This window comes from Bufo gargarizans, chromosome 4, assembly GCF_014858855.1.
Source record: "Bufo gargarizans isolate SCDJY-AF-19 chromosome 4, ASM1485885v1, whole genome shotgun sequence".
Lineage (NCBI taxonomy): Eukaryota > Metazoa > Chordata > Amphibia > Anura > Bufonidae > Bufo > Bufo gargarizans.
The window spans coordinates 426654015-426676064 of NC_058083.1; the positions used below are offsets into that span (position 1 = coordinate 426654015).

The following is a 22050-nucleotide window of genomic DNA, read 5'->3' on the forward strand; positions in this document are numbered from 1 at the left end:
ATCATCAAATGTGAGATTTACAAGGAGGGAAAACAGTACACCTCTCTGAACAGTGTCTGGGAGGCTGTGGTTGCTGCTGCACTCAATGTTGATGGTGAACAGATCAAAACACTGACAGAATCCATGGATGGCAGGCTTTTGAGTGTCCTTGCAAAGAAAGGTGGCTATATTGGTCACTGATTTGTTTTTGTTTTGTTTTTGAATGTCAGAAATGTATATTTGTGAATGTTGAGATGTTATATTGGTTTCACTGGTAAAAATAAATAATTGAAATGGGTATATATTTGTTTTTTGTTAAGTTGCCTAATAATTATGTACAGTAATAGTCACCTGCACACACAGATATCCCCCTAAAATAGCTAAAACTAAAAACAAACTAAAAACTACTTCCAAAAATATTCAGCTTTGATATTAATGAGTTTTTTGGGTTCATTGAGAACATGGTTGTTGTTCAATAATAAAATTAATCCTCAAAAATACAACTTGCTTAATAATTCTGCACTCCCTGTATAGTTCACAGGAGAAGCAAAAATTACTTGTACTTAACCAAAAGTGAGATTAATTCCAGCACTGTACTAAACCCCGATTGAAGGGTGTATGCAACACATCCATGTAGGCATAAGGCAGTGTGTTGTGATCAGAAGGAATTAGAACCCTGTGTGTCAAGGCTCGAACATTACACCATTCACCTCCCTTCCTGACACTCCCCTCAGCCTGCATCTATATGATCATTGGTGGCAGTGGAGAGTGTTCCTCCCTTCCCACTGCGATAAGGCTGGCAAACAGGGCAGTGTGCGGCCATTGATAGAAAAGAAGAGCAGCGAGCGAGAAGCTGCTAATCAGAACATGCCGTGCAACAGGAAGCACGCAATTACTAGCCATGTTCTCTCAGTCCGACCTGTTAAGGCCACTTTCACACCAGAGTTTCGGTGTCCGCCTGTGAGATCCGTTTCAAGGCTCTCACAAGCGGCCCCCCCAATGGATTCTGAATGGATAGGGATCCGTTCAGAATGCATCAGTTTGGCTCCGTTCCGCCTCCATTCCGCTCTGGAGGCGGACACCAAAACACTGCTTGCAGCGTTTTGGTGTACGCCTGGCCGTGCGGAGCCAAACGGATCCATCCTGACTTAAAATGTAAGTCAATGGGGACGGATCTGTTTGACGTTGACACAATATGGTGCAATTGCAAACTAATCCGTCCCCCATTGACTTTCAATTAGACTTAGACTTTTTTTTTTACATAGAATGCAGACTGATCCGTTCTGAACGGATACCATTGTTTGCATTTATAGGTGCGGATCCGTCTGTGCAGATACTAGACGGATCTGCACCTAACGCAGGTGTGAAAGTAGCAGTTGCACAAATACGGTACAGGCAATGTCACTACTGAACCAAAAAGTTCAAAGTATTAAAACAGTATTAGTATTTTGATGCAACCCTATTGGCTGACCTGCGCATTCCATGGTTTAACCACTTTACGTCCGCCCATAGGATATAAACGTCCTATGGGTGGACCTCTATTTCTGAAAGCACGTTTTAAAACGTCCTTTCAGAAACAGCAGCTGCACGCTAATCGTGCAGCTGCTGATCGGGTTGCCCGCTGTCAGTGACAGCAGGACAACCCAGAGATAAGGCAGGGACAGTTCCCAGGTGTCCCTGCCTTCTAGATCGCTGCATACACAGCGCACACCGAGCGCTGTGTATGCAGAGCAGGAAGCGCTGTGCGCTTCCTGTTCCGGCCCGGCGGTCATGTGACCGCTGGGACCGGAGAGTGCAGGAGCTGTGTGAGGTCTCTCACAGACCTCGATCAGCCCTGCACTGAGGCTGTACAGCGCTGTACAGCCTCTCTGGGGGGTGCATTTCTCCTGTAACTGGGGCTACTATGTCAGCCCCAGTTACAGAAGAAATCAACAGTGAAAAAGAAAAGAAAAAGTGAAGCAAATGTCCCCCAGAGGTCTTGCATGACCTTCTGGGGGATGAAAGACATATTTGGTATTGTCGCGTCCGAAAAAACCAGCTCTATAAAAATGTCACATGACCTAACCCCTCGGGTGAACACCGTAAAAAAATAAAATACTGTGTCAAAACAAGCAATTTTTGTCACCTTGCATCACAAAAGGTGCAACACCAAGTGATCAAAAATGCGTATGTCCCACAAAATGGTACCAATAAAACAGTCACCTCATCCCGCAAAAAATGAGCCTCTACATAAGAAAATCTCTCAAAAAATAAAAAAAACTATAGCTCTCAGAACATGGACACATTAAAACATAATTTTTTTGTTTCAAAAATGCTATTATTGTGTAAAACTTTAATAAATGAGAAAAAGTATACATATTAGGTATCGCCTCGTCCGTAACAATCTGCTCTATAAAAATGTCACTTGACTGAACCCCTCAGGTGAATGCTGTAAAAATAAATAAATAGAAACTGTGCTAAAACAACCAATTTTTTGGTCACCTTGCCCCATAAAGTGTTATAATGAATGATCAAAAAATCATATGTACCCAAACATAGTACTAATAAAACTGGCACCTTATCCCCTAGTTTCCAAAATGGGGTCACTTCTTGGGAGTTTCTACTGTAAGGGTGCATCAGGGGGCTTCAAATGGAACATGGCATCTAAAAACCATGTGGAGTTCCTTTTCTTCTGCGCCCTGCCGTGTGCCCATACAGCAGTTTATGACCACATGTGGGGTGTTTCTGTAAACCGCAGAATCTGGGTAATAAATATTGAGTTTTGTTTTGGCTGTTAACCATCGATGTGTTAAAGAAAAAATTGGATTAAAATGGAAAATCTGCCAAAAAAGTGAAATTTAAAAATTTGATCTCCATTTTCCTTTAATTCTTGTGGAACGCATAAAGGGTTAACAAAGTTTGTAAAATCGGTTTTGAATACCTTGAGGGGTGTAGTTTCTACAATGGGGTCATTTATGGGGGTATCCACTATGTAGGCCCCACAAAGTGACTTCAGACCTGAAATGGTCCTTATAAAGTGGGTTTTGGCAATTTTCTTAAAAACTTGAAGATTGTCTTCTAAACTTCTAAGCCTTCTAACGTCCTAAAAAAATAAAATGACATTTCCAAAATGATGCCAACATAAAGTAGACATATGGGGAATGTTAAGTAATAAATATTTATGAGGTATCACTTTCTGTTTTAAAAGCAGAGAAATTGAAATTTAGAAAATTGCAAATTTTTCAAATTTTTGGGTAAATTTGGGATTTTTCCATAAATAAAAGGTGAAATATTTTGACTCAAATTTATGACTATCATGAAGTACAATGTGTCACGAGAAAACAATCTCTGAATGACTTGGATAAATAAAGGCGTTCCAAAGTTATTATCACATAAAGTGAGACATGTCAGTTTTGCAAAATTAGGCCTGGTCAGGAAGGGGCAAATGGCCCAGATGGGAAGTGGTTAACAGCAATTATGCACTCTGCCCAAAAGTTACGTCACCTTTTATGGGGATTGTGCACTGACTCTGCTTATCCGTACAGAATTTGGTGCAGTTGGTACATTTTTGTTGACATTCTATATGTCTCCTCAGTCCTGTCAAAACGTGACAAGAAACCAGAGACTGTGCCCAAACTAGGTGTCAGCTGCAGGGATACAACTCTCCATGCCTATGTCAGTCTGTTCTGGCAATCAGTTACTGTGAGAGATCATTCAGGCAAGCACCAGCAGACAGCAGTGCTCTATTTTGTTATGGCTCTGGTCTGAGAGAGTAAGGGAGTTACCAGATAAGTTCCTAGTTGTTATATAATCCGGTAGAGAAGTTCTCGTATAATAAGAATAAAGGACCAGTTGGGCACCCCCATTTTAGACAATACAACTAGAGCATACAAGAATATTGACATGAAATTCAAATCTTCATTTAAATCTCACATAAGGTCCAGTACTTGTTCAGACACTCTTGTCTTACAATTATTGTGTGTATTAGTCTACTCACTTGTGTGTACATTCTGAGAGGGCTCCTTTCAGCCATTCTTGTCTGGTTACTTCTTTTACTGTATGTCCATACTCCTGCTGAAGTTGGCACAGTGGCTTGAGAGCACTGTCCACATAAGGGGACGCCTTTGTGGGTACCTCCTGTAAATAACAATATACATTTATATATTTAAAAAAAATGTGCAATAAAATATAATTCAGATGTTTTGACTTAAAAAAAAGGTACACTTTAACCCCTTGAGCCCCTGGCGATTTTCATTTTTTTTTTCCATTTATATAGCCGTTTTAAGGGATTGTTTTTTGGGACAAGTTTTACTATTTAATGACACCATTTACTATTGCATACAATATAGTGGGAAGCTGGAAAAAAAAATCCAAATGGGGCGGGGCGGAATAAAAAAAAAAAAAAAAGGCAATTCTGCCACAGTTTTATGGGTTGTTTGTTTTTACACTGTTCCCATATGCGGCAAAACTGACCTGTTGCCTTCATTCTCCAGTATAATTACGGCGATATCACATTTATACTGTTTTTCTTGTGTTCTAATACTGGAAAAATAATTTTATTTTTTTCTTTTCATCGCCATATTCTGACATCCATAGCTTTTTAATAGTTATGTTTATGGAACTGTGTGAAAGCTCATTTATTGTGAAACAGTCTGTAGTTTTTATTGATACTATTCTGGGGTGAGTATTACTTTTTATTCATTTTTTTGTATGGTGAAGTGGCCAAACATGGGAACTCATGTCTTTTTCCATTCAGCCATTTGCCGTATGGGATTAAAAAAATAAAATAAAAATGTAATAATACAGTTACAGAGTATGATGAAAGTTCCTTCAAGATGTTCTTTGCTGGAGTCCACATAAAGGGCCGTGAGCTCAGCTATTTCCTGGGTCCCTCTAAACACATGTGTAGGATGTGACCCCTCTTCAGAGAAAGACGCGCCTACTTGCTGGCACCAGAATTTTAATCTGTAGCCAGCCCCTCCCCTCCCGGCCTCAGGGAGGGGTCCACTCCCCCTCTTCTGGGCTGGCAGCAAATGACCCACAAAACCCTTTAGGGTTCAAAGCTCCAGACCAGAGGGTCACAGGGAGATGGTTCTGGGACCAATGGACCTGCCTGGGTTCCGGCTACAAGTAGAGCCCAAACCTGGTACCGTTATGTGGTTTCTATGGGGGGATATGGATATCTCCCTACCCTGATCTCATCCCAGTAAACAAAGACCATAGGAACGTACCTTGTGGCCACCGGGAAACAAATATGTATCTGGTTTGCGCCTGCGATGGCCAGGCGATTCATAATTCCTTATGAAAGGTAGGTGCCAACATGTCTGGGAGGTCTCATTGATCCTGGGCAAGGGCGGATACCCCATGCTGAGGGTTTTCCTGCAGGATTCAGTTGGCTCCAAACTGGTGCACGGAGGTGTGACCTTCTCCTTGAAGCCTGGACCCCCTGGGGGCTTTGAAGCAGGGCCCTCCTGTGGAGTTCCCTACCTCCGCTATCTGTTAGCATATGGGGGTGTGAGGACATGGCTGACAGTAAATATTAATCCATATTCCTCACATAGTCCCTTAAAATTTTTCCCCACTACGGATGTTAAAGGGAAGCTGTTACCATTGCAATATTCAATAAACTACCTTCTTTGCAGCAAGGGTCTTCTTTCTTTTTTTCATGTTGCTATTTGGATAAAAAAAAGCGATTTTCGGTTATGCTAATGAACCTTTAAGGTGCCCAGAGGGGCATTATTCTTCTCCTCTAGAGCCCAGTAACGCCCCCCTCAGTGCCCAGTCTGCCTTTTTTAAGCCCAGCACGCCTCCTCATAAATACATTTCTCCCACAGCCTAGCTGAACGGCGCCGCCCCCTCCGCTACTTCATATAATTTATTCAACATACGAACCTTGCTTCATCCTTTCTTGCACATGAAATCTCGCGCAGCCGCAGTATCGCCGACTGCCTACGCATGGCCAGTGACACTATTGAGGCTGTTGCCCTCAGGAGCCGTAGGATCGGACAGGCGCAGGCAGTCGGTGATACTGTGGCTGCGAAATAAAGGATGAAGCAAGGTTCGCATGTTGAATAAATTATATGAAGTAGCGGAGGGAGCAGCGCAGTTCAGATTGGCTGTGGGAGAAAATTTATTTATGAGGAGGTGTGCTGGGCACTGCAGGGGGGCGTTACTGGGCTCTAGAGGAGAGGAATAACGCCCCTCTAGGCACCTTGAAGGTTCATTAGCATAACCGAAAAATCGACAACATGAAAAAAAGAAAGAAGACCCTTGCTGGAAAGAAGGTAGTTTATTGAACATTGCAATGGTAACAGCTTAATATGCTAAAACCTGATGACAGATTCCCTTTAAGCTTACTGGTCTATAATTTCCTGGTGAAGACCTAGCACCCTTTTTGAAAATGGGCACCACATTCCCCTTGAGCCAGTCCCTTGGTACAATGCCTGTCATTAAAGAATCTGTAAATATTATGAACAGAGGCAAAGCAATAACTGAACTGATCTCCTTTAGAACTCTAGGGTGTAATCCATCTGGACCAAGGGCCTTGTTCACTTTAATTTTTTTTAGCATAATAAGGACCATATGTACCGTCCGCCAAATACAGTTATTTGCGGTATTTACACCAGTGGCACCACCCTCATAAGATGGCCTCTTTTCTTTTGTATATACAGAGCTAAGGCTTTATTCACATCACCGTTCAGCCTTTCCGTTCTCCTGCTCCGTTTAGGGGCAGGAGAACGGAAAGGACGGATAAGCACATAACTGACGCCAAACGGAGTCAAACTGAGCCCTTAGGACCCCATAGACTATAATGGGGTCCGTTATGTTTCCGCTCAGATGATTTTTAAGCGGAGACAAAAGTCCTGCATGCACAACTTTTGTCTCCGCTTAAAAATCATCTTCTGAGCGGAAACATAACGGACCCCATTATAGTCTATGGCGTCCTCAGGCTCCGTTTGGCGTCAGTTATGTGCTTATCCGTCCTTTCCGTTCTCCTGCCCCTAAACGGAGCAGGGGAACGGAAAGGCTGAACGGTGATGTGAACGAAGCCTTATAAACATTTAGGAGCTCTGCCTTCTCTTTATCCCCGGTGACCAACACCCCGCTACCACCATTTACTGGCTCTACAAGTTCTGACCTTGATTTTTTATTTTTGCATACAACTGACCCCTCAGATTTGTATTTCTTAAAAGCCCTCTCTCATTTATTGCCCTTTTTACACTATTTGTAAGTCATGTGGGGTTTAATTTTATTCATTTGTACTTAACTCTAGAAATGTATTTAACAATATACCCGGTACTTATCCAAAGTAGATTTAAAGTAACTCCCATTTAGCATTAGTGTCATAATTAGGGTTGTTACGATACCAAAAGTTTGATTTGGTTTCGATACCATAAAAAAAAAAAAAAAAAAAAAAAAAAAAAAAAAAAAAAAGTATTGCGATACTCGATACAACGCGAAAAAAATAAAAATGCCCAAAAAAGCTGCGTGCATTCCGCATTTTAGGGAACGTCCGGCCCATAATAGAACAGTCCGATACTATTTTTTGGGGGAACAAGGTGACCAAAAAAAAAAAATGCAGAATCGTGCAATTAATTTTATTTTTTCTGTTATGGAGTTCACTGCATAGGACTTTTTTTTTATATTTTAATAGTTTGGACTTTTCGGACGTGGCGATATGTAATATGTTTATTGATTGTTTATATATTTTATATGTAAAATTGGGAAAGCGTGATTTATACCTGGGATCTTTTAATCCTTTGTCCTATTCACCCTAATTGAGCTCTATTATGGTGAATAGGACTTTACACTCTCTGCTGCCCTGTGCATAGTACACAGCAGCAGGGAGATTACCATGGCAGCCAGAGCTTCAGTAGTGTCCTGGGCTGCCATGGTAACAGATTACACTGCTGGGGCTCCGATCAGAAGCTGTCACTGCCACCAATGAAGAGGAGGGGACCCTGTGGTCACTGCCACCAATGATTTTAACATTTAATACAGAAGGCGGGTACGGCACCTGAGGGATTAACTGCCGCTGATCGCAGCTCCCCGCCGGCACCCGCCACCTGGATTTGTATTAAACGTTTACTTTCATTGGTGGTGCAGTGCGCCTGCCCCTCTCTCCCCACTGGTGGCAGTGGTGGCACAGGGGGAGGGAGAGAATGCTTCCTTCTTCCCTGTGCTGCTGAGGAGAACACAGAGCACGCCGAGAGCAGCGTGCTCCATGTTCTCTGATACTAGACTGCGCTATAGCAAAGCCTAGTATTGAAAAAAAGGCAAACCCCGGTATCGAGGTCGATACCAGACAAAAGTATCGATTAGGTATCAAAAATGCGATACCCGAAACAACCCTAGTCATAACGTGACAATATTTGCCACCAGTCTATGCCCTGAAGGGCAGTGCTGAACCCTTGGAAATTCAAGATGTGGGCAGACTACCAGTAACTCTGGTGGTTGTGCAGCTGAAACCTGGCATTAAGCCGCCATGTGTATGTCACTACCCACTAAATTCTTCACAGGAAGATGCTATTGCAAATGATCTGAAAGATCTGTTGGGGAAAGGGTTAATAATCCCTATAAAAAGCCCCTTTAATACACCCCTATTTCCTGTAAAGAAGAAACAGACTGTGAAGGGTCAGCCTCCAGTCTATCGTATGGTACATGATTTAAGGGCAGTGAATGCTGTAACTGTCATAAATACACCACAAGTGCCCAATCCACACACGCTGTTAAACCAAGTGCCCATAGATGCCACATCTTTTTCTGTCATTGATCTTGCAAATGCTTTCTTCTCTGTCCCTTTAGATGAAGAATGCTGGCCCTATTTTGCTTTCACTTTTCGTCACAAGCAGTATGCATGGGTCGTTTTACCCCAAGGGGCTGCCAATTCCCCTGATATTTTCTCCACTGCTTCACACTCTGTGTTGCAGTCCTGGCAGCCGCCTATCCGGACTCTGTTCTTTTACAATATATTGATGATCTGTTGCTTTGGTGTCACAGCTCTGAACAGTGTAAAGAAGAAACTTTATCTTTGCTTATTTTCCTTGCTGAAAATGGTTGTAAAGCCTCCAAAGAGAAGCTGCAACTTTGTAAATCTACAGCGATTTTCCTAGGTCACTGCATTTCTCCAGGTACCAAACACCTCACAACCGAGAGGGTTAGTGCTATACAGCAGCACCCCCTGCCAAGTACTCCAAGGGCTCTGCGTGCCTTTATTGGACTTGTTGGTTACTGTCGCCCTGGATTAAGGATTGCTCTCAGATGATGCAGCCACTATATGACTGCCTCAAAGGAGAGACCTTTGAACTCACACCAGGAGCTGTGAGTGCATTTTATGCATTAAAACTCACTCTCACCACAACACCAGCATTGGGCAAACTTTCACATTGTATTGTCATGAGCAAGGGGGATTTGCCTCAGGTGTACTGACGCAGAAACACGGGGACTGTATGCGGCCCATAGCATACTAGGCTACTAGTTTGGATTGTATAGCCAGAGCACTACCCACATGTTTCAGAGCTGTCGCTGCAGCCTCTGAATTAGTGCTAAAGACAGAAGACTTGATACTACAACACCCTCTTACATTACAAGTACCACATTCAGTTGCTGAATTACTACATTCCACCAAACTGAAACATTTGTCTCAAGCCAGAATCACAAAATATGAGATGACACTACTCAGTCCCCACATTACCTTACAGCGATGTACTGTTTTAAATCCAGCTACTTTGATGCCAGTGGATTTAGAAGAGGAGGGGGGCGTGGGAGTAGTAGAAATGCCTGATCCAGTTGCAAATCATAACTGTCATGAATTGATGATTGCAGAAACAAAAGGGTTACCAAATGTTACTGAAACACCATTAACTAATCCTGATGCTGAGTATTTTGTAGATGGCTCCAGATGGTGGAATAATGAACAAGGACACTTTGTCACCGGGTATGCGGTAATTCAGGATGGTAAGGTAATCATACAAAAGCCACTCCCATCTTGTGCGTCTGCACAGGAGGCGAAGTTGAAGGCACTCACTGACGCATGTACAATGGGTAAGGGACTGAGAATAAATTGTTACACTGATTCCAGGTATGCTTTCGGGGTAACATGACTTTGTTGTTATCTGGAAAACTAGGGGATTTCGGACTTCATCGGGCAAACCAATTAAAAATTCTGAAGCAGTACAGAGCCTCATAGAGGCCCTAGAGCTGCCCACAGAGGTAGCCATTGTTAAAGTGCCAGCCCAGATGATCCGCTAGCTGTGGGAAATACTCAAGCAGACCAAGCAGCCAAACACGCAGCCAGTCTGCCGCTCCTGACATTGTTTTTTTCCCAACTATGCCAGATTTGTCGCTCTTGCAGGAATTACAGGCCCAGATAACGCCTCAAGACAAAAAGGTATGGGTGGAGGCGGGGGCCACGAAGACAGGAGAGCTCTGGCAGGTAAATGGCAGAACATTAAGGAGAGAAGGTAGGTTATTGGTGGCTCACCTGGTCAGTACAATGTGTAGGTGCTCTGGTTCTGGACTGATTCACCCAATCAGGAGGCGGTTTAGAACAATAAAAGTATATAGTGGAAAAACCGGCACTCTACATCTATCAATAATGCTAAGGAGGCAGTATGTGGGATAGTAAGATATGTATTTATTTTTGTAAGGGTACGTTTTAGGAGTGGGAAATAAAGAGGTAGAGGTTCTAAAAATGTGGAGGTCCAAAGGATGAGGTTCTCATAAATAAAAATAACAATAAGAATGATGTTTTGCCATATACAGCGTTGCAGATACACAATACCAGAGATATGTCAAAAAATATACCAAAAAATAACAGGAGTAGCAAAAATAGCAAATATATGCAGAGTGGAGGTGTGGCACTGCAGTAATTATTTAATAGCGGTTTTCACCTTCCGTGGGTACAGTGAGTGGTTGTGTCCATTTGTATGTAGTCCATAAAAATTGTCTGTCTATACCTCCGGTCTTGGTCACATAGGAGGTATATAATATATGGGTAGAGCGGTGAGAAAATAAAAAGGGTAAAAATATATATAAAATACAAAAATGTAAAAATATAAAAATATATGTAGTAGGTCAGTCGGGTGCTGTACTTAGTGTGGCGTCCCACACATTAAGGGAACTGCACCCTGACTGTTTACCTTTCTTTGCGAGGTGTCCTGGTTGTTGGAGCAGCCTTGCTGCGCTCTGCAGTGTTTGTTTTCCCGGTCTTCTCGGCGTGCCACGTGGATATGACGTCACTTCTTCGGTGTCTCACGTGTCTTAGCCGGACTTGGTTTTAAGTTTTTCGTTGGTGGTCTTTTTTGATCCGGAGGATTCAGATGGGATTCGTTGCTCGGAAGCGCTTCCAGAATGAGGTTATTGGCAGGTTTTCAGAGGGAGGTCACCAGACGCGTTTCGAAGGACTACGCTGCCTTCTTCATCACTGATGAAGAAGGCAGCGTAGTCCTTCGAAACGCGTCTGGTGACCTCCCTCTGAAAACCTGCCAATAACCTCATTCTGGAAGCGCTTCCGAGCAACGAATCCCATCTGAATCCTCCGGATCAAAAAAGACCACCAACGAAAAACTTAAAACCAAGTCCGGCTAAGACACGTGAGACACCGAAGAAGTGACGTCATATCCACGTGGCACGCCGAGAAGACCGGGAAAACAAACACTGCAGAGCGCAGCAAGGCTGCTCCAACAACCAGGACACCTCGCAAAGAAAGGTAAACAGTCAGGGTGCAGTTCCCTTAATGTGTGGGACGCCACACTAAGTACAGCACCCGACTGACCTACTACATATATTTTTATATTTTTACATTTTTGTATTTTATATATATTTTTACCCTTTTTATTTTCTCACCGCTCTACCCATATATTATATACCTCCTATGTGACCAAGACCGGAGGTATAGACAGACAATTTTTATGGACTACATACAAATGGACACAACCACTCACTGTACCCACGGAAGGTGAAAACCGCTATTAAATAATTACTGCAGTGCCACACCTCCACTCTGCATATATTTGCTATTTTTGCTACTCCTGTTATTTTTTGGTATATTTTTTGACATATCTCTGGTATTGTGTATCTGCAACGCTGTATATGGCAAAACATCATTCTTATTGTTATTTTTATTTATGAGAACCTCATCCTTTGGACCTCCACATTTTTAGAACCTCTACCTCTTTATTTCCCACTCCTAAAACGTACCCTTACAAAAATAAATACATATCTTACTATCCCACATACTGCCTCCTTAGCATTATTGATAGATGTAGAGTGCCGGTTTTTCCACTATATACTTAAATGGCAGAACATGTTTGCCTCAGAGTTTGTATCCGATGATGGCCAATTTAGCACATGGCCCTACTCATTTGTCGAAAGAAGCTATGAGCGCACTAGTGTTAGAACATTGGTTTGCACCTGGAATTCAGACCCTCTTTGAAAAGTTTGTTCAGGGTTGTCTTACATGTGCCAGACATAACCCTGGGAGGTTTGTAAAGACCCCCAAGAAACACTCCCAAACCCTTGTACCCGTTTCAAAGAGTGCAGGTGGATTACATACAGCTACCCAAGGTGAGCACATATGAGTATGTCCTTGTAGCCATTGATGTATTCTCAGGCTGGCCAGAAGCCTGGCCAGTAACTACGGCTACAGGCAAAAATACTGCTAAGAAAATATTGTCAGAGGTAGTCTGCAGATATGGGATTCCAGAGGTGATAGAGTCAGACAGAGGTACCCACTTCACTGGGGAGATAATGGGACACATACTGAATACCCTAGGGATCACACAAGCCCTGCACACTCCCTATCACCCGGAAAGCAGCGGAAAGGTGGAAAGACTTAATGGGACAATTAAATTAAAATTGCTAAAGTATTTAGACTCACACAGTTCTATGAACTGGGTAGAAGCTTTGCCAGTAGTATTATATGCCATCCGCACTACTCCTACTGGACAAGAAAAGTTTAGTCCTTTTGAAATTTTGTTTGGTTCTGCACCAAGGACAGGGCTATATTTTCCACAGCAGCTGCAAGCAGACTACTCTACCCTGACTTCATATTTGGTGGAGTTGCATGAACATCTGTCAAAGGTGCATTCACGTGTTTTCTCTTCTATACCAGATCCTAATTCTCTTGTAGGTACACATTCTCTGGTTCCTGGAGATTGGGTAGTCCTGAAGAGGCATGTAAGAAAGACCCTGGAGCCAAGGTTTGACAGTCCATATCAGGTGCAACTGACCACACCCACCGCCGTCAAGCTGAACGGGAGACCAGTCTGGGTCCATGCAAGTCACTGCAAAAAGGTTCTGAAGACAGACAGTCACGAACAGGAAAGCAGCTCCACTGTTGTAAATCCAACCAGTTGTGAGAGTAACGTGGATCAGTAGACTATCACAATGCATGCAATGCCTTGCCTGTTTCTTTGTATTCTATGTTTTTGTGCGCAGGTGAAAGGAGGAAAACATACAAATTCCATTTGGCAACTACATCAACAGACTGCCAAGCAGCTGAATACTACTGACTGTTGGATATGCTCTCAAATCCCCGCCAACCAGAAGGGAATCCCTCTGATAGGTGTTCCAATCTCTATGAATGATTTGAATCTCACAGACTATAGCTATGATGTTCAAATAGATGTAGAACACACCTGACATAATGCTGTTTCTGATCAAGGGATATACTTAGAGATTACAGGTATAATCTCTCCGCCCACTATATGTTTGGGGCCTATGTATGTGAACCATATAGCTAAGATAAAGGGCCGCTTTGTCAGTTTACCACAGATATATGTGGGGGAAACAGATTGTAGAAATGCTACTCTGATATTCAATATGGAATTTAATGTAATAGTTTGTGTTTCTGTCCAACTATGAAAGTTTCTTGTGCCCCCAGGTGTGCCTGTCCAGAAAAGGACAAGGACAAATGGAATTGTGAGACTAAATTGTATGATAATATGATATGGTTTCAGGAATGGCTGGGACATCATGGCAGGATGATTCCCAAAGTCCTGAAACAAGGACTATACTACATTTGTGGTAACAGAGCCTACTCATGGCTTCCTATGGGGGCATGGGGCAACTGTACCATAGGAAGAGTTGTCCCAGCCATCAGACGACGCACAAACATTTCACTTACTGATGCCCCTGAAACTCTTCTTGGGATGACTAGAAACAAACAAGAGTTATTCACATCAGCAGATAAAGCTTGGATGTGGTTCCCTTCTTGGACAGGTTGGGGAATTGAGTTAGCAAATAAATTAAACAAATATGTAAATATGATGGATGGAATTATTAATGAGACCACAAGTTCAATCCATGCCCTTAATGAGGAACTGGCACAAGTCAGGAAAGTGGCTCTCCAAAATAGTATGGCCTTAGACTACCTCCTAGCTTTAGAGGGTGGGACTTGTGCTGTCATAAGAGAAGAATGCTGCACCTGGGTTGAAGATTCACATGATCCCATAGAGGCCCACATGAATAAGGTGAAGGAATTGCAACAAAAGGCTAGAGACCTAGCTAAAGAAGGATGGAACCCCTTCTCTTGGATGGGGTCTATAGGTGTCTGGTTCAACAATATGATCTCTGATTTACTGAAGCCCATAGTGGTAGTGATAGGCCTGGTTTTGATATTGCTAATTGCTTGGAAATTACTAATGTTGTGTATTTCTCGTTGCAGTAGGGAAAATCTCCTCCCTTGAAAATAGATGACACAACAGCGTGGAGATGACAGTCTGAAGCTCCTGTGCTGCGATGTATCCCTAGTTGCTGTTGTCATCCACTTAGATAGTGTGTGTTTGTGTGCTGTCGTTTTAATAAAATGTATGTATGCTTAATCAAATGACAACTACTAGACAGACTGGAATCAATGGTTGCATCGCATGGTCTATGCAGCTTATCTGTATACTCTGAAATACGGGCTGTCTAAGAGGTCATTTGTTTGTCCAGTCAGGTTAGTAGTTAGCAAGACACACATGATACAATGAAGCCTTCAGAACAAAACATCTACCACATGAACAGAAAAATTGAAAAAAAAAAAAGAGGGAAATGTTAAGGAAATTATCCAGCTTTTCTGAAAGTGGATATAAAATTCAGAAGATGTTTTTCATTTTCTCTGTATACGTGATATAATGTGGTGACATTTGGAAAAGAACAAGCATAAGCTAAAAACCTATATAAGTGATCTGTGTGTGTTAAGATAAGGTTTGTACGTACTACTAACCAAAAATATGCATCTCTTGCTTAAAAACCTAAACTCATTAGTTAACACATTTTTGTAAAATACTAACTAATCAATAGATGGATTCAAAAGGCATTATTGAAATGTCTGTAAACCAATCATGTTTTACTTTGAGGGGTTACACCCTTTGAACTGTGTATAAATAAAGGGTCCAGGACACTTTCATGTTGGGTTCCTGACAAGGTTTTGAACTATACTCAGACTTCTGTAATTTTCCTCCGTCGACGTCATTCACCTGAACACGAGGCAACGATCATTACGTGGCTGACCCTTGGCCTGCCAAAACACACCCCTACAGTGGAAACCCTCAAAAAGTGACCCCATTTTTGAAACTACACCCTCAAAGACTATATTAACCCCTTAAGGACACATGACGTACCGGTACGGCATGTTTCCCGAGTCCTTAAGGACACATGACGTACCGGTACGTCATGGCTTTAAATAGGCATCCTGTAACAATGCAGGCGGGGGGTCATTTGACCCCCCCGCATCGACGATCGCACAAAACCGCAGGTCAATTCAGACCTGCGGTTTGCTGCGCTTTTTGCAGTTTCTGATCCCCGCGGTCCCTGACCGCGGGGATCAGAAACTTTAGAGTGCCTAAAATCAATATAGTACACCCCCCCCTGCACCCCTGCATGATTTGATGGCGGCGGGTGGTGCAGGGGGGGTGTCGCAGGCGGTGGGGGCGTTGCGGGACGTGCGGCAGGCGGGATCGCGATCCCCCGCCCGCCTCCTATTGCGTAATCGTTGGTGTACAGTGGGTATACCAGGGTGCCAGCACATTGCTGGCACCCTGGTATAAACGGCTGACATCGTTGATGCGATGTCAGCCGTTTAACCCTTTCCATACAGCGGTCCGTACGGACCGCTGTATGGAAAAGGTTAACAGTAAGAGGGAGCTCCCTCCCTCTCCGATCGGGGGGCTGCAGTGCCTTTGGAGCCCCCCGATGGAGAGGGAGAGAGCCCCCAGAGAGCCCCCCGAAGCCCCGTCCTCACCCTTCCCCGTCTGCGAAGTTCTGACCATAACTGAGCAGACGGGGAAGGTTCCCATGGCAACAGGACGCCTGCTCAGGCGTCCTGCTGTCCATGGTGCTGAACAGATCTGTGCTGAAAGCATAGATCTGTTCAGTGTAAGTAAAATACAGTACAGAAACCTATAGGGGTTCTGTACTGTATTTTACAGACATCAGACCCACTGGATCTTCAAGAACCAAGTGGGTCTGGGTCAAAAAATAAAAAGAATAAGTGAAAAAAGTTAAGATAAAAAAAAAAAACACATTTATCACTGAATAAAAAAAAAATAAAAAAAATAAACTACACATATTAGGTATCGCCGCGTCCGTAACGACCTGATCTATAAAACGGCCATGTTACTTTCCCCGCACAGTGAACGCCATAAAAATAAAAACTATGAGAAAATTGAAATTTTGCCCACCTTACTTCCCAAAAAAGGTAATAAAAGTGATCAAAAAAGTCGCATGTACGCCAAAATAGTACCAATCAAACCGTCATCTCATCCCGCAAAAAATGAGACCCTGCTCAAGATAATCGCCCAAAAACTGAAAAAACTATGGCTCTTAGACTATGGAAACACTAAAACATCATTTTTTTTGTTTCAAAAATAAAATCATTGTGTAAAACCTACATAAATAAAAATAAAGTATACATATTAGGTATTGCCGCGTCCGTATCGACCGGCTCTATATAAATATCACATGACCTAACCCCTCAGGTGACCACCGTAAAAAAAAAACAAAAAAAAAACGGTGTAAAAAAAGCTATTTTTTGCCATCTTACGTCACAAAAAGTGTAATAGCAAGCGATCAAAAAGTCATATGCACCCCAAAATAGTGCCAATAAAACCGTAATCTCATCCCGCAAAAAATTAGACCCTACTCAAGATAATCGCCCAAAAACTGAAAAAACTATGGCTCTCAGACTATGGAGACACTAAACAATTTTTTGGTTTTAAAAATGAAGTTATTGTATAAAACTTACATAAATAAAAAAAAATTGTATACATATTAGGTATCGCTGCGTCCGTGACAACCTGCTCTATAAAATTACCACATGATCTAACCTGTCAGATGAATGTTGTAAATAACAAAAAAAAAAAAGTGCCAAAAAAGCTATTTCTTGTTACCTTGCCGCACAAAAAGTGTAATATAGAGCAACCAAAAATCATATCTACCCTGAACTAGTACCAACAATACTGCCACCCTATTCTGTACTTTCTAAAATGGGGTCACTTTTTTGGAGTTTCTAGGGGTGCATCAGGGGGGCTTCAAATGGGACATGGTGTCAAAAAACCAGTCCAGCAAAATCTGCCTTCCAAAAACCGTATGGCATTCCTTTCCTTCTGCGCCCTGCCGTGTGCCCGTACAGTGGTTTACGACCACATATGGGGTGTTTCTGTAAACTACAGAATCAGGGCCATAAATAATGAGTTTTGTTTGGCTGTTAACCCTTGCTTTGTAACTGGAAAAAAAATATTAAAATGGAAAATCTGCCAAAAAAGTGAAATTTTGAAATTGTATCTCTATTTTCCATTAAATCTTGTGCAACACCTAAAGGGTTAACAAAGTTTGTAAAATCAGTTTTGAATACCTTGAGGGGTGTAGTTTCTTAGATGGGGTCACTTTTATGGAGTTTCTACTCTAGGGGTGCATCAGGGGGCTTCAAATGGGACATGGTGTCAAAAAAACTGTCCAGCAAAATCTGGCTTCCAAAAACCATACGGCGCACCTTTCACTCTACGCCCCGCTGTGTGGCCGTACAGTAGTTTACGGCCACATATTGGGTGTTTCTGTAAATGGCAGAGTCAGGGCAATAAAGATACAGTCTTGTTTGGCTGTTAACCCTTGCTTTGTTAGTGGAAAAAATGGGTTAAAATGGAAAATTAGGCAAAAAAATGAAATTCTCAAATTTCATCCCCATTTGCCAATAACTCTTGTGCAACACCTAAAGGGTTAACAAAGTTTGTAAAATCAGTTTTGAATACCTTGAGGGGTGTAGTTTCTTAGATGGGGTCACTTTTATGGAGTTTCTACTCTAGGGGTGCATCAGGGGGCTTCAAATGGGACATGGTGTCAAAAAAACTGTCCAGCAAAATCTGGCTTCCAAAAACCATACGGCGCACCTTTCACTCTACGCCCCGCTGTGTGGCCGTACAGTAGTTTACGGCCACATATGGGGTGTTTCTGTAAACGGCAGAGTCAGGGCAATAAAGATACAGTCTTGTTTGGCTGTTAACCCTTGCTTTGTTAGTGGAAAAAATGGGTTAAAATGGAAAATTAGGCAAAAAAATGAAATTCTCAAATTTCATCCCCATTTGCCAATAACTCTTGTGCAACACCTAAAGGGTTAACGGAGTTTGTAAAATCAGTTTTGAATACCTTGAGGGGTGTAGTTTATAGAATGGGGTCATTTTTGGGCGGTTTCTATTATGTAAGCCTCGCAAAGTGACTTCAGAGCTGTAGTGGTCCCTAAAAATTGGGTTTTTGTAAATTTCTGAAAAATGTCAAGATTTGCTTCTAAACTTCTAAGCCTTGTAACATCCCCAAAAAATAAAATATCATTCCCAAAATAATTCAAACATGAAGTAGACATATGGGGAATGTTAAGTCATCACAATTTTTGGGGGTATTACTATGTATTACAGAAGTAGAGAAACTGAAACTTTGAAATTTGCTAATTTTTCCAAATTTTTGGTAAATTAGGTATTTTATTATGCAAAAAAATTAATTTTTTTGACTTTATTTTACCAGTGTCATGAAGTACAATATGTGACGAAAAAACAATCTCAGAATGGCCTGTATAAGTAAAAGCGTTTTAAAGTTATCAGCACTTAAAGTGACACTGGTCAGATTTGCAAAAAATGGCCTGGTCCTTAAGGTGAAAATGAGCCTGGTCCTTAAGGGGTTAAAGGGGTGTACTGAGCACTTTGACCCCTAAGAGTTTTACAGAATTTGGAACACTTGGCTGTGAAAATGAAAAGTTTCATTTCTTTCAATAAAATTTTGCTTTAGCCTCAAGTTTTTAAATTTCACAAGGGGACACAAAAAACAAAAAAAAAAAAAATTTGTTACCCATGTGGGGGTTCATTTTTTCTTATGTGGGGGTTCATTTTTTGCGGAGTGAAGTGACGTTTTCATTGGTACCATTTTCAGGTATATACGATCTTTTGATCACTCGATATTATGCATTTTGTAAGGAGAGGTGACAAAAAAAGACTGTTCTGGCATAGTTTTTATTTATTTTTTCAGCGTTCACCTGAAAGAGTATATCATGTGATATTTTTATAAAGAAGGTTATTAAGGAAGCGGTGATACCCAATGTGTCTAAAGTTTTACACAGTAAAAGCATTTTTGAACAGAATAAAGTCTTGCTTTTGTGTTGCCATTTTCTGACCCAAATATTTTCTTATTTTTTGGGGGATTGTCTTAGGTAGGGGCTCATTTTTTGCAGGACGAGATGGCGGTTTGATTGGTACCATTTTGGGGTACATAAGACTTTTTGATCGCTTGGTATTACACTTTTTGTGATGCAACGTGACAAAAATGTCATTCACCTGAGAGGGCATATCATGTGATATTTTTATAGAACAGATTGTTATGAACATGGCGATATCCAATTTGTCTACTATTTTTGTTAAGTTTTACAAAGTAAAAGCATTTTTGAACAGAATAAAATCTTGTTTTTGTGTTGCCATTTTCTGAGCCATATTATTTTTTGGGCGATTGTCTTAGGTAGGGGCTCATTTTTTGCGATACGAGATGACAGTTGGTATTACACTTATTGTGAGGCAAGGTGACCAGAAAATGGCTGTTTTGGCACTTTTTTTAAACTGCTTTCATGGGATATTTTTATTGAGCCAGTCAATACAGATGAAGCGATACCTAATAAGTATTTTTTCCTTTTTTAGAATTTTTTTTACTTAATTTTGGGAAAAGGACGCTTTAAAAAAAAAAATTTTTTACTTGAAACAAAAAAAAATGGTCTATTGTGTAAATTTATTTATTTTTACTTAATTGTTTTGTCCCACTCTGGGACTTCAACTTTTAGGGGTTTGATCCACCTGTACAATGTATTACAATATATCTGTATTGTAATGCATTGGCTGTAAGTGTATTACTCTTCAACCTGCTTGCCTGTGAAATCCAGGGGGCTTAAAGGGAAGGCAGCACGATGCCTATGTAAGGCATCGGGCTGACCTCCCCAGCCATCGGATACCCGTCAAAGCAGCGCAGGGACCTAATGGACACTGGGACCAGATAGGGATAGTGCACATGCCGCGGTCCACGCCGGCGCATACAGCAAGGGTTTGGCTATCAGTGACTGCAACACCCCTGCCGCTGATCGGGCAGGCGCAGCTCCTGTACCCTCCCCGATCAGTGCGTCGTAGCTGTATGGGGCTGGGATTGAAGACAGAATTCCCAGCGCCGTACAGTTACGGCACTGGTATCCTACGGGTTAACACTGAATATATATATATATATATATATATATATATATATATATATATAGTTTGTTTTTAAATTGGTAGACTATGGAAGTTTGTACCACAGATCCTTAAAATTTAATTGTATTTAAGACAATCGTACTCAAAACAACTAATGAGCCAACCTCTGCCAATCCCACCAAAAACAAACAAACAAACAAACCAACCAACCAACCAATCTATTGGAGTTGCTCCTGAGACATGTATTCACCGGCGGCGCTCAGCCATAACTGTCAATACAATCCATCATAACTAGTGAGTGCCACTACTTTTTCTTTTTTGTTGGATGGGTTGTATTTATGACAGTTTATATACTAACTTTGTTAGTTCTTCGGTAAAGTCTAGGGACTTCTAGGACACTTTTAAAGTACACCAAGCAGGATTCTCCTAGGTCCACTGAAATTCTGTTGTTTATGGCTGGGAGAGGTACTGATAAAGAACTGGATACGTCCCCCAGTGCGCCTAGAAAAATAATGAAATTGTTTAGTATTTTTGAAATTTAAATGAAATATTTCAGGAATATCCACAGTTTAACATTTTCAGTAAAGGAATATCTAATATAGTAGTAAAACAAGTGTTTATTTTAATATGGAGTCTGTCACCTTCCTATCAGACCTTCCAATTAAACACAAACCACTGTTAGATAATGTTTGCTCACAAGAATAAAATGTTTCTATTCCCTTCCCGATCTGAGCTTGGCTTTTCATAATATGCAAATTAAGCCCAGAACCTCCCCTCCTTGCCAGCGAAGCGAAGATTACATCACGACCACCTGGCGATGTCAGTCAACGCAGTGAGGAGCTGGGTGCAAGAAGAAAGAGCTTATATCAGTAGAAACATAAGGAATGGAGCTTCACATTGAGGATAGAAACTTTTATTCTGGGGAGCCTCATTTCAAATCTTGTATTGCATGGGTACAATACCATCCTAAATGACTGGACAAAAAGGCTCCTGTAAACTGAACACACTACCTAATCACGGAAGTCAGAGAAGTTGTTATCTGAAACATCTCTTTGCTTTCCTGAACATATCCAGGAAAGGACCAAAGCAACGCTATGACTTTAAAGTGTACTTAAATGCTCACAATAACTTTATTTAAACCTGTTCTAAAAATATTTTTTGGTACGGATTCTTCAGGTGCCTATTTCACTAGGAAAACAAACATTATAGGATATTAGAAAAAAAAAAATTCAGCATAATTAGAACAGGTCTTACTAAAGCCATTATGAATGTTTAGGGACACTTTAAAAGAAGAAAGTTATGAGAAGCTACCAAAAGGACAGAGCAGTAAAAAAAAAAGTGGAGTGCCAAATGGCCATCTGACAGCAGATATTGTGTGAATAAATATACAGTATATGAA

The 22050-nt window shown here is 41.5% G+C and overlaps 1 protein-coding gene across 2 annotated transcripts in view; it reads right to left on the reverse strand.

Moving 5' to 3' along the window:
- COG2 (component of oligomeric golgi complex 2) overlaps positions 1–22050 on the reverse strand; it is a 236981-nt gene that overhangs the window by 40872 nt on the left and 174059 nt on the right. For both annotated transcript variants that reach the window (XM_044290296.1, XM_044290297.1), the window contains 2 exons: positions 21010–21152; positions 3956–4095 (listed from right to left, as the gene is read on the reverse strand). In XM_044290296.1, the coding sequence (XP_044146231.1) occupies positions 3956–4095; positions 21010–21152 (283 nt within the window). The remainder of the gene's footprint in view (positions 1–3955; positions 4096–21009; positions 21153–22050) is intronic.